The following is a 12,599-nucleotide window of genomic DNA, read 5'->3' on the forward strand; positions in this document are numbered from 1 at the left end:
ATGGCCAGCGCAACATCCCGCCTTTAATTTCTTGTATTGAGGTGTTATTATTAGACCAATAATTCCGGTTGATGTGTAATTTTAAATAGATGTCACATTAAAATTGAGTAATGACTAGGCAATGAGGTGTTTTTTTGGCTGTGAAACAATTGTGGAGTTGGGGAGTGGGTATTCCAGTGATGTTCCGGGCGGATCTAATGTGATAACAACTCCTGTTCTCGTGAATCACCCCGATTCATTAGTACAAGTGACGCTTTTCCTCTCTGTGCTCTCAGTTCAGAAACTTCGGCGAAGAGAAGCAAAGGGGACAAAGAAAAAAATAACTTCCAAAATGGAAATAAATCTCATTGCTGGAGATATCAATCCAAAAGAGACTCGTTTTAACTAGTCTTAATTAAAGTAACTACTTCAAGGCGAGATTCTTGGGCGGAGAGAGGAAAACTCGGCAAACGGTATTTTTGCTGGAATCACTAGGATTTTTCCATCAGGATTTGATTCAAAACGCCTGGATATTCTTTCGGCATGTTACAACGCAAAATGATTTTGTTCCATCTCTACAGGTTGGCACTTTCTTTTCACATAACGGGTAAGTCTTCCAAAGAGTAAAAATATTAGTTTCAATGTTTTTGATGTATTTCAAGCAAAATTATTTTATCGCATTTTTTGTAAGTAAAGACGGGCTAGCTTTAAAGTTCCGGTGGACGGGTTAAAAGCCGTCGGGTCTCTTGTTCGAGACTCCCGCTATTTGGAGATTAAATATTGCAACAGGTCTGCATAAAGCTGCTACTGCGCGCACAGTCGTCTACCAGATTATAGCTGCGGAAAACTGAAGGTGCAAAGTTTTAGAGGGACGTTATTAGGAAGTATTTCTTCTAGAGAAAACAAAATAGGAGGCTGTGCCTGCGAGTTTTGTTTATTTTAACTGTTAGTTCAGTAATTATAAAGTATATTTTTAAAGACGGCCAGAACACAGGTACTGTACCACAGAGAGATGCCCCCTCTATAGGTGACTACTCAGTGGTGCAGGCACAGTAGGAAGTGTGCTCGCGGGCAATTTTTGTTTCCTAATCTGGCTGTGTGAAGTCTGTCCTGAAGTACATAAACCACTGGAATAACGTTGGCACGCTTTGACCACTAAATTAATTGAGTATGCCTGCTAATTAAGGTCATTCACAGCAAATCTGACCAAAGGGTCCACTAAGAGAAAATAAATTAGGAAGCAATTAGTAATAAAAAAAATGCTCCCCGTTGACAACTAAGCAATCGGGATTTTGCTGGAAACACCACTACATTGACAACTACATTGGTGCTGCTTCATGCACCCGTGCTAAACTCGTCAATTTCATCAACTTTGCCTCCAACTTCCAACCTGCCCTTAAATTCACCTGGTCCATTTCTGACACCTCTCTCCCTTTTCTTGATCTCTCTGTCTCCATCTCTGAAGACAAACTGTTGACCAACATTTTTTATAAATCTATCAGTTCCCACAATTATCTTGACCATATCTCTTCCCACTTCTGTAAAAATGTTGTTCCTTTTTCTCAGTTCTCTCATCTTTGCCGCATCTGTTCCTGTGTGGTTTTCCTTTCCAGGACATGAGAAATGTCCTCCTTCCACAAAGGACCGGATTTCCCTTCAAACACCATTGATGCTGCCCTAACCCGTATCTCTCCACTTTTTGGACATCCACATGCACTCCATCTTCCCGCTGCCTTAACAGCAATAGAGTTCCCCTTGTCCATTACCTACCATCCACAAGCCTCATGATTCTCTGCAACTTCTGCCAGCTCCAAAGGGATCCTACCACCAGACATATCTTTATCTCCACCCATCTCTCCGCTTTCCACAAGGATTGCCCCCTCCCTGATTCCCTTGTCCATTTGTCCATCTCACTAATCTCCCTCCCAGCACTTATCCCTGCAAATGGCCAAAGAGCTACACCTGCCCATTCACCTCTCCCTTAGCTCCGTTCAGGACCCCACACAGTCCTTCTAGGTGAGGTCAAACTTCACCCGCAAATCAGCCGGAGTCATCTATTGCGCCCAGTGTGGCCTCCTCTACTTTGGTGAGACCTGTCATAAATTGGGGACCACTTTGTTGAGCACCTCTGCTCATCCACCAAAAGTGGAACTTCCCAGTGTCCAAACATTTTAATTCCAATTCCCATTCCCATTCTGACATGTGGGCCCATAGACCCCTCTTGTGCCACACAAAAATTAATGAATCAGGTTATCATAAAAACATTTGTATCCTATTTAAGATGCTGACATTTCCAAAGGTTACATCAAAGCTGAAGGGTTGGTGATTCCAGCCATTTGCCATTCTATATTACATCATGTCCTCCACACATTTGGCATTACGGCAGTTTGGAAGATCGAACTTGAAGGCAGAATAGAGGGTTAAAGACAGAATTATTAACGGTGTGAGGAACAGAGGGATCTTGGGGTCCACAGCCAAGATCCCTCCAAATTGCATCTCAAGTTGATAAAGTGGTTATAAGGAGATATGGTCTCTTCATATGGCACATCATCAGTCAGAGGATCGAGTTCAAGAACTATGAGGTAATGTTGCAGCTTTATAAAACTCTGGTTAGACTACACTTGAAGTATTGTGTTCAGTTCTGGTGGCCTCATCATAGGAAAGATGTGGAAGCTTTAGAGGGGAAATTTACTAGGATGCTGCCTGGATTAGACCAGATATCTTTTTTACATTAATTGAACGAGCTAGGGTTTCTTTCTGGAGTGAAAGATGATGAGATGTGACATGATAGAGGTGTACAAGATGATAAGGGGTACAGATACAGTGGACATCCAGTGCCTTTCTCCCAGGGCAGAAATGGCTTGTACGAGGGGGCATAAATCTAAGGATTTCAAGTGTAGGTTTTTTTTTACACAGAGAATGCGAGGTGTATGGTACATGCTGCCAGGGGTGATGGTAGAGGCTGATACATTCAGGACATTGAAAAGACTCTTAGCAATGGATGAAAGAAAAATGAAGGGGTATGTGGATTAGATAGATCTTTAAAGGCTTGGCACAACTTCATGGGCTGACAGACATATACTGTGCAGTTATGTTCTATGTTCTACCACCCAAAAGGATTTTCAGACTTTGCTTTTTAGGTCTTGGGAGTTACGTTATCTGCTGAATATTCTGAGCCATGTCAATGAATTGATCTGCAACAATGCTTGAATACAAAAGCCCTCAAAACACTCGTTAAAAATGTTTTTCAAAACTTTTCCCTGAAGCTCTTCAGTACTGTAGACCACACTATAATAGTCCAACAGTATGCTATTTCTGTGTGTCTGCCTCTGAGCAATTCCTTCCACATTATTCAGTTACTTATATTGATATTTTGATAATAACTCAATTATATAGTGTAACACACAAAATATTGGAGGAACTCTGCAGGTCAGGCAGCATCTATGGAAATAAATAAACAGTTGGCAATTCAGCTTGAGACCCTTCAGGACTGGAAAGGAAGGGGGAAGATGCCAGAATAAAAAGGTGGGGGGTGTGGAAGACGATAGCTAGAAGGTGATGGGTGCAAGCAGGCGGGTTAGAAAGATAAAGGACTGGAGAAGAAGGAATCTGGTAGGAGAGGAGAGTGGACCATAGGAGAAAGGGAAGGAGGTGAGGACCCAGAGATAAGTTAACAAATTTCATGACACATGCTGGTGATAATAAACCTGATTCTGACGAATCCATGGAATTCTTTGTCACAAAGGGTAGTAGAGGTAAAATCATTGTATGTACTTAAGGCAGGGATTAATAAGTTCTTGACTGGTAATATAATTAAGAGTATAGGGGGAAGGTAGAAGAATGCGGTTTGAAAAAAAAATCAGCCTGATTGAATGAGAGAGCTGACTCCCTGGCAGAATTCCTCTCCTATATCTTACGGTCTCATTGAGTATAGCAGTGTGAGCACTTGAGTTGAGTATAATGCTCTCCAAAGGAGTTGGGTCAATTCCCTTATTGGAGAACCGCTGTGTGTGACTTTGTTTAATGTGGAGAGGCCGATGTATGGCCGGCCATCACACGGTCCTTGACAGTGTCAAGGTCAAAGTTCAATGGCATGGAATGCAACCCTTCGCCGCTGAAGCCTTCTTCTGCCTTCACTGCCATTGTGATGTGTCATCATCTTCTACCTACAACCAATAGACTTTAAGGCCATCCAACAACATGACATGAATATCTTGTAGATCAAATTGCATGGAGTAAATTTAATGGGATGAATAGTCTAATCCTGCTCTTTTACTGTGTGTCCTTAATTTGATCCTGGAACTTCACCCACTGCAGTGTCTGCCTGATAAAGTATTGACAGGACAAATGATGTTAGCTCTGTGGCACTTTAAGTATGGAACATTGTTTTCACTTTGTGTACAGATGAATGCTGATAAATTTAAAAGGAATATGGTCCATTGTGGGGTGCCAAATATTTTTGAGAACTAAAAGAAATATACACTTCCCTTTGTAATTAGTGTTCACAATTTTTGTCATATAATCCAAATCAATGTTTAAAGTGTCCGTTTTGCTATTGTCTCATGCTTAAATTTGGTAACCTTTTTAGAATCATTGAGCACTACTGTGTAGAAACAGGCCCTTCAGCCCTTCTATTCCATGCCGAATTTAGACATGATGAAATAGTGAAGCAGACTCGATGGGCCAAGTGGCCTAATTCTGCTCCTATATCTTATAGTCTTATCTGGCTTTCTTGACAGTCACATTATTCCCTCACATTATTTATGTCTTATTTAAATCTGATAGATGTGATTTATCCCAGAAATATCAAATCACTCAGCATAAAAAAAATCTCCCTTGACCCACTGAATCTGTGCTGACCATCAAATATCTAGCTACACTAATTCCACGTTAATCCCATTTTATTGTCCCAAATTCCCATCAACTCTACCCATACTCTCTCACTCACTTGGGGCAATCTCCCAATTAACCTACCAATCCACATGTATTTGGAATGTAGGTGGAAACTGGGGCACCCGGAGGGGGAGAGGTCAAACTCAACACAGCCAACAACAAAGGTCAGGATTGAATCTGGGTTGCTAGAGCTGTAGGGCAGCAAATCTACTTACAAGTATTGCAACACCAGCCAGGTACCCTCCTTCCCTAGCCAACAGCTTACCAATGTAAAACAAACAAAAAAATCAGTTTCCAGGTAATTCTGGGCAAGTGAGATCCAGAGGAAGTGTTTGACGTAAGTAAATTGAGAATATTTAAAAGGTACTCAGAGAGCTACATGAATAGCTAAGGCTCAGAGGGATATGAGCCTAATGTGGGCAAACGGGACTAGCTTAGAAGGGTCAGGATGGACCATTTGGGCCAAAGGGCCTGTTCTCTCTTCCCGCCATTACAGACATTTACACCACACGCTGCATCTGTAAAGCAAACAGCATTATGAAGGACCCCACACACCCCTCATACAAACTCTTCTCCCTCCTACCATCTGGCAAAAGGCACCAAAGCATTCGGGCTCTCACGACCAGACTATGTAACAGTTTCTTCCCCCAAGCCATCAGACTCCTCAATACCCGGAGCCTGGACTGACACCAACCGACTGCCCTCTACTGTGCATATTGTCTTGTTTATTATTTATTGTAATGCCTGCACTGTTTTGTGCACTTTATGCAGTCCTGGGTAGGTCTGTAGTCTAGAGTAGTTTTTGTGTTATTTTACATAGTTCAGTGTAGTTTTTGTATTGTTTCATGAAGCACCATGGTCCTGAAAAACGTTGTCTCATTTTTACTGTGTACTGTACCAGCAGTTAAGGTTGAAATGGCAATAAAAAGTGACTTGACTTGTATGAGTCTACACATCCAGTTGCTGGTATTCTTACACCATAATGAATTTCACTTTCCCCTTACAAATGTTTTAAGTGGTCGGGACTTCTAAATTAGATAGGTGACCAAGGGGTGGCCTTATAAAGTTTTGAGGGGCAGAATCTTTACCTCAGGGCAGGGGAGACCAGAACCAGAGGACATGGGTTTAAAGTAATAGGGGAGAAATTTAAAAGAGATCTGAGAGGCAGGTTTTTCACACACAGATGAGGGTGAATATCTGGAATGAGCTGTTGGTTGAGATGGGGGAGGCAGGTACAATTACAACCTTTAAAAGATATTTGGATAGGATAGGGGGATATGAGCCTAATGCAGGCAAATTGGATTAGTGTAGATAGGCATCACAGTTGGCATGAACAAGCTGGGTCAAAAGGGCACATCTCTGTGCTATATGGTTCTATAATAGCTATTGAAGTCTCATGTACCCCTTCATCCTTCTGCTTCCTATCATAATTTACAAGGATGTTGCCTGGTTTGGGGAGCATGCCTTACAAGAATAGGTTGATTGAACTCGGCCTTTTCTCCTTGGAGCGACAGAGGATGAGAGGTTTCCTGATAAAGGTGTACAAGATAATCAGAGGCATTGATCGCGTGGATAGTCAGAGGCTTTTCCCCAGGGCTGAAGTGGCTAGCACGAGAGGGCACAGTTTTAAGATGCTTGGAAGTAGGTACAGAGGAGATGTCAGGGGTAAGTTTTTTTTACACAGTGCGGGATGAGAGCATGGAATAGGCTGCCAGCGACAGTGGTGGAGGCGGAAACGATAGGGTCTTTTAAGAGACTGCTGGAACGGTACATGGAGCTTAGAAAAATAGAGGGCTATGGTTAACCCTAGGTAATTTCCGTAAGACAAAGGAGCAGAAATCGTCCATTCGGCCCATCGAGTCTGCTCCGCCATTTTATCATGAGCTGATCCATTCTCCCATTTAGTCCCACTCCCCCGCCTTCTCACCATAACCTTTAATGCCCTAATTTCTAAGGTAAGGACATGTTCGGCACAGCTTTTTGGGCTGAAGGGCCTGTATTGTGCTGTAGGTTTTCTGTGTTACTATAATGACTTCTCTCACCATAATTTATTGGCTCCTATTCCACTGACCACTCCCTATCAATCTGGCCTTGAATATCCATAGGATCAACCTTTTATGCTCGCTCTTGTCATTTTTGTTGGTCCCATATTGAAAAGCCAACTTTTTTGCACTACAGCATTGAAAAACCATCATTTCATATTGTTTGCCTGAATTATCCTGAAGTAAGGGAGTTCTTAAAGGGGGCTACTGGGAGCCCATGTAAATGTGCAAATAACAAATTAACAGGGGAACTCAGTGGGTCAGGCACCATTTGCAGAGGGAAGTGGTATGCCGGCTCTTCCCTCAAGGTCAAGACACTTCACCTGGGGTGGTTTCTCCACGGCTGCTGCCCGACTCACTGAGTTACTCAGCAGTTCGCTTTTTGCTCCAGGTTCAAGGATCCGTAGTCTCTTGTAGCTCTGTGTATGTACCTAGGACGAGTGTGGGATGAGGGTGAACAGAATACTCGTTCAGCCAACACCAAATCAATCTCTCCTTTTCACAACTACTGTCCTCCCTTGGGAAATGGGCCCCAACCCTAGGATTTACCTAGGAATCGGAAGTGTGAAATTAAAATTCCCTGCTCGTGGAAGTTCAGGTGGAGTCCGCAGTTTGGTACTTACAAAACATGTGAAGCCTGAAGCCAAATATCCAGTGACTCCGGCAAGTTCAGTGATTGTTTCTGTCGATGCAAACTGATTATGAGGCATCTTTTGCTTGTCCCAAACTGTGACGGAGGGCAAAAGAGAAGCAGAAAGAAGTAACTAGGCCAGAGCTAACTCACAATAGATATCTTATTCTGGGCAGAATGGAAAGAGAGAACAAAAAACACCAGAAAATGTTGGAAATCAAGATGAGAACAAAGCACAAACAAGAGAAATGCATGTAACTAGGAGTAGGATCAGGTCATCACCCCATCAAGGTTGCTTTGCCATTCAGCATGGTCATCACTAACCTAAACAGGTCAGGCAACATCTGTGGAAAGCAAACCAGTGTTAATGTTTCAGGTCAGAAAGTCTTACGTGGGTTTTGAAGTTGAAATGATAACCCTGGGTCTCCTTCCATTGGTGCTGCCAGACTTGCCGAGTACTGTATCTCCAGCATTTTCTGTTCTTTTATGATTCCAGCATCTGCAGTTTTGATTCTTTTTTCTTTGAAGAGGAAGGGAAGAAAAATGTGTACTCTTCCCCACCAACTTTGGAAGGGAGAAGAAGTGGCTGGAGGGTTGAGGGCAATGTGAGTGACAGCAGAGCCAGAGGGAGGGTAAAATGTAGGACTGAGTGGGTAATGCAGTATATAATGGAACAGTCATGATTAGCATTGGAAAGGAAAAAGTTAATCGGAAGATGGTTTGAAGGGACTACAAGGGGCCTGACTGATGGCTAGATAAATTGGAAGAAGATCCTCCGAGTTCATGCTTACTCCACTGTAAGAATGGTTTTACATTGTTTTAGCATAGAACAAACATCAACAAAGTTGACTTTAAGTTTTTAGGTCCAGTCCTTTATTCACAGTGACACTGAAAGACAATGAGACAGTAGACAATGGGACAGGATGTGTTCCTCCAACTGTGTGTTCAATCATAGCATTAGTGACCTGAGGGTCACAGACTTTCCAACAAACATAAACAGAGAAAGTCTGCAGATGCTGGAAATCAAAGGAAACACTCAAAATTCTGGAGTAACTCAGCAGGTCAAGTGGCATTCTTCAGGACTGGAATGGAAGGGGGAAGACGCCAGAGTAAAAAGGTAGGGGAAGGGGTAGGAAGCTAGCTGGAAGGTGATAGGTGAAGCCAAGTGGATGGGAAAGGTAAAGGGGTGGAGAAGAAAGAATCTAATGGGAAAGAAGAGTGGGCCATAGGAGAAAGGATAGGAGGAGGGGACCTAAGTGATAGGCAGGTGAGAAGAGGTAAAGGACTGGAGTGGAGAATAGAAGAGGAGGGAGGGGGAGGGAATTTTTTTTACTTGGACAAGAAATCAATATTCATGCCATATGAGGCTACCCAGATGGAATATAAGCAGTTGCTTCTTCACCCTGAGGGTGGCCTCATCTTGGCACAAGAGGAGGCCATGGACTGACATGTCAGAATGGGGATGGGAATCGGAATTAAAATGTTTGGCCACTAGGAAACTCTGCTTTTGGCAGATGGAGCAGAGGTGCCAATTTATGACGGGTCTCACCAGTGTAGAGGGGGACACATTGGGAGCACCAGACACAATAGACAACCCCAGCAGATACGCAGGTGAAGTGTTGCCTCACCTGGAAGGGCTGCGTGGGCCCCTGAATGGAGGTGAAGGAAGAGGTGAAAGGGCAGGTGAGGCACTTTGGATGCTTGCAGGGGTAAGTGCTGGGTGGGGGGGGGTAGAATTAGTGGAGAGGGACGAATCGACAAGAGAATTACAGAGGGAGTGATCCCTATGGATACCGGAGAGGCAGTGGAGGTAAAGATATGTTCAGTGGTAGGATCCCTATGGAGATGTAGAAGTTGTAGATGATATATTGGTAGATAAGCACAAGAACTCTTTATCACCTTTAAGGCTGCAGGATAATGGGGTGAGTCTGGATGCTTGGGAAGTGGAGGAGACGCAGATGAGGACGGCATCAATGGAGGAAGGGAAACACTGTCCTTTGAAGAAGGAGAACATGTCTGATGTCCTGAAAAGTAAGGCCACAGCCTGGGAACAGATGCAGCTGAGGCAAAGGAACAGAATAAAGGAAATAACATTTTTACAGGAGACAGGGTGGGGAAAAGATCTAGTGAGGACAACTGTGAGAATCGGTAGGTTTATAAAAGATATTGGTTGACAGATTGTCTCCAGAGATGGAGACTGAAAGTTAGAGAAAGAGGAGAAAGTTGTCAGAAATTAACCAAGTGAATTTAAGGGCAGAATGGACGTTAGAGGCAAAATTGATAAACTTGACCTTAGGTCCAGTGCAGTTGTCAGTGTAGCGGAGGAAGATTTGGGGAGTACTACCGCGAAGGGCTTTGAACATGGACTGTTCTACATAGCCAACAAGGAGGCAGGCATAGCTGGGACAATGTGGGTGACCATGGACACCAGTCTGGAGAAAGTGGGAGTGGCCGAAGGATAAACAGTTGAGGGTGAGGGTCAATTCTGCCAGACAGAGGACGGGGTTGGCGGAGGGGAATTTGGTGTTTCTTTTGTTAAGAAAGGAGCAGAGAACTTTGAGGCCTTCTTGATGAGGGATAAAACTGTATAGAGACTGAACATCCATGCTGAAAATGTGGCGGTCAGGCTCAGTGAACTTAAAGTTACTGAGGAGATCAAGAGCATGAGAGGTGTCACAGATGTAGGTGGGAAGGAACTGAACCAAGGGGGATAGAATGGAATCGAGGTATGAAGACACGATTTCAGTTGTGTAGGAGCAAGCAGAGACAATGGGCCTACCCAGACAGTCTGGTTTATGGATCTTGGGTAGGAGGTAGAAGTGAGCAGTGCGGAGTAAGGGAACTATGAGTTTGGTAGCAGTGGTTGGGAGTTCTCCAGAGTTGATGAGGTCGGCGATAGTGTTGGAGACAGTTTTCTGATGGTACAAAGTGAGGTCCTCTTCAAGGGGTAGTTATGAGGAGGTGTCTGAGAGTTGCCACCTGGCCTCAGTAGGGGAGAGATCAGTGTAGCACAGCAATACATCCTTTGTCTGTGGGTTTCATGATAAGCTCAGGACTGTGCAGAGAGTGGAGGACAATGATCCAAAGGGGGCAAGGTTCAAGGAGGAGGGAGGAGTACTGAAGTCAAGACGCTTGATGTAGTGTCTGCAATTCGAGATGAAAAGATCCAGAGCAGAATATCCAAGAGGAGGAGGAGGGATGAAGATGGGGAAAAGGCATCATCAGTGCAACGTGTGGAATCCTTGCCAAAGAAGTAGGCTTGGAGACGGAGGCAACAGAAGAAGAGCTCAACATTGTGGCGGGTGTGGAACTCAGTGATGTGCAGGCGAAGGGGACAAAGGAAAGATGCTTGTTGAGGACAAAATGTTCTGCCTCAGAAAGGGGAAGTTTGGAGGGAATGGTGAAGGATATTCTTCACGGTTCCCTCATGGAACGTATTGGAATTTGTTGTTTTACAGCAGCAGTACAATACAATACACATAACCGCTATAAATGACAAAAGAAATGTATTTAAAATTTTTAAATTAAGTAGTGCAAAAAGAGACCAAAAATAGTGAAATAGTGTTCATGGGTTGGTTTATTGGCCATTCAGAAATCTGATGGCGGAGAGAAAGAAGCTGTTCGTAAAACACTGACTATGAGCTTTGAAGCTCCTGTACCATCTCTTTGATGGTGGTATTATGAAGAGAACATGTCCTGGGTCAACATGTTCTGAGAGCAAAGCAAAACCTGAAGCAATCCCAAACACAAGCGAATCTATAGATGCTGGAAATCGTAAGCAACACCCCCGAAATGCTGGAGGAACTCAGCAGGCCAGGTAGCATGTGTGAGAAGGAGTAAACGGGTAACGTTTCAGGCCAAGACCCCTCTTTTCCATAGATGCTGCCAGGCCTGCTGCGTTCCTCCAGCAATTTGTGTCTGAAGCAATTAAGGGCAGTAACCATAATGCAACATGAACCCTAATGGAACCGAGATGTAAGGGATCATCAAGTATAACTCACTGAAACCTCACAAGGATCTGTTGCTGGGAACTGCTGTAACCGAGCCATTCCACAGTAGCATTGCTTTCCACTCAACAGACTGTCAGCGGCAGGACTCCTGTGCTGTGCTATGTTGGAGGACTCCATCTGGGGCCAGCAGGGCAATACCAGCCTCTACAGAGCTCCCCAGTTGTCAGGCAGTGAAAATCAACATGCTGAATCTAGACCAAATTAAATCCAGTTTAAGAATATAAGAAATAGGAGCAGGAGTAGGCCATCTGGCCCATGAAGTCTGCTCTGCCATTCAATAAGATCGTGGTTGATCTGGTCATGGACTCATCTCCACCTGCCTGCCTTTTCCCGATAACCCTTGATTACCCTACAATGCAAAAATCTATCCAACCTTGTCTTAAATATATTTACTGAGGTAGCCTCCACTGCTTCGTTGGGCAGAGTATGCCACACGATTCACCACTCTGGGAAAAGCAGTTCCCCCTCATCTCCATCCTAAATCTACTTCCCCAAATCTTGAGGCTATGTCCCCTAGTTCTAGTCTCAACAACCAGTGGGAACAGCTTTCCTGCCTCTACCTTATCTATTCCTTTTGTAATTTTATATGTTAAGTAAAGCAAATCCATAGGAATGAATGGAAGAAATCGGGTACTGAGACAAAAGTTGTATTTAATTTAATTCAATGGATTTAAGTGCTTAAAATTGTTTTTAGTATTTAATATTGTCACATTTTTTAATCAAGCTTTAGCTTTCTGTCTATATTTTTAATTTGTAACACATTCAGAGTCAAAGATACTGATGTTGTGAGCAACGTTGGACCCTGTATCTAAGGAAAGATGTACCAGCCCTGGAGAATGTTCACAAAAATGATTCCGGAAAAAGCAAGGCTTAAAATATAAGAAGCATGTGATGCCTCTAAGCCTGTACTTGATGGAGTATGAGGAGGAATCTTGTTGAAACCTACTAACTTCTGAAAGGTCTTGATATAGTGGACATAAAGAGGATGGTTCCATTTTTGGAAGTCTAAGACCATAGGTCATAACCTCAGAATAAAGGGATATC

At 43.5% G+C, this 12,599-nt stretch overlaps 1 protein-coding gene across 3 annotated transcripts in view; it reads left to right on the forward strand.

The window, feature by feature from the left end:
• The first annotated feature begins 259 nt into the window (after window positions 1-259).
• Window positions 260-12,599, forward strand: part of tie1 (tyrosine kinase with immunoglobulin-like and EGF-like domains 1) — a 102,973-nt gene continuing 90,633 nt past the window's right edge. For all 3 annotated transcript variants that reach the window (XM_072273531.1, XM_072273533.1, XM_072273534.1), the window contains exon 1: window positions 260-586. In XM_072273531.1, coding sequence (XP_072129632.1) covers window positions 523-586 — 64 coding nt within the window. In that variant the 5' untranslated portion in view covers window positions 260-522. The remainder of the gene's footprint in view (window positions 587-12,599) is intronic.

This window comes from Mobula birostris, chromosome 12, assembly GCF_030028105.1.
Source record: "Mobula birostris isolate sMobBir1 chromosome 12, sMobBir1.hap1, whole genome shotgun sequence".
NCBI classification, from domain to species: domain Eukaryota; kingdom Metazoa; phylum Chordata; class Chondrichthyes; order Myliobatiformes; family Myliobatidae; genus Mobula; species Mobula birostris.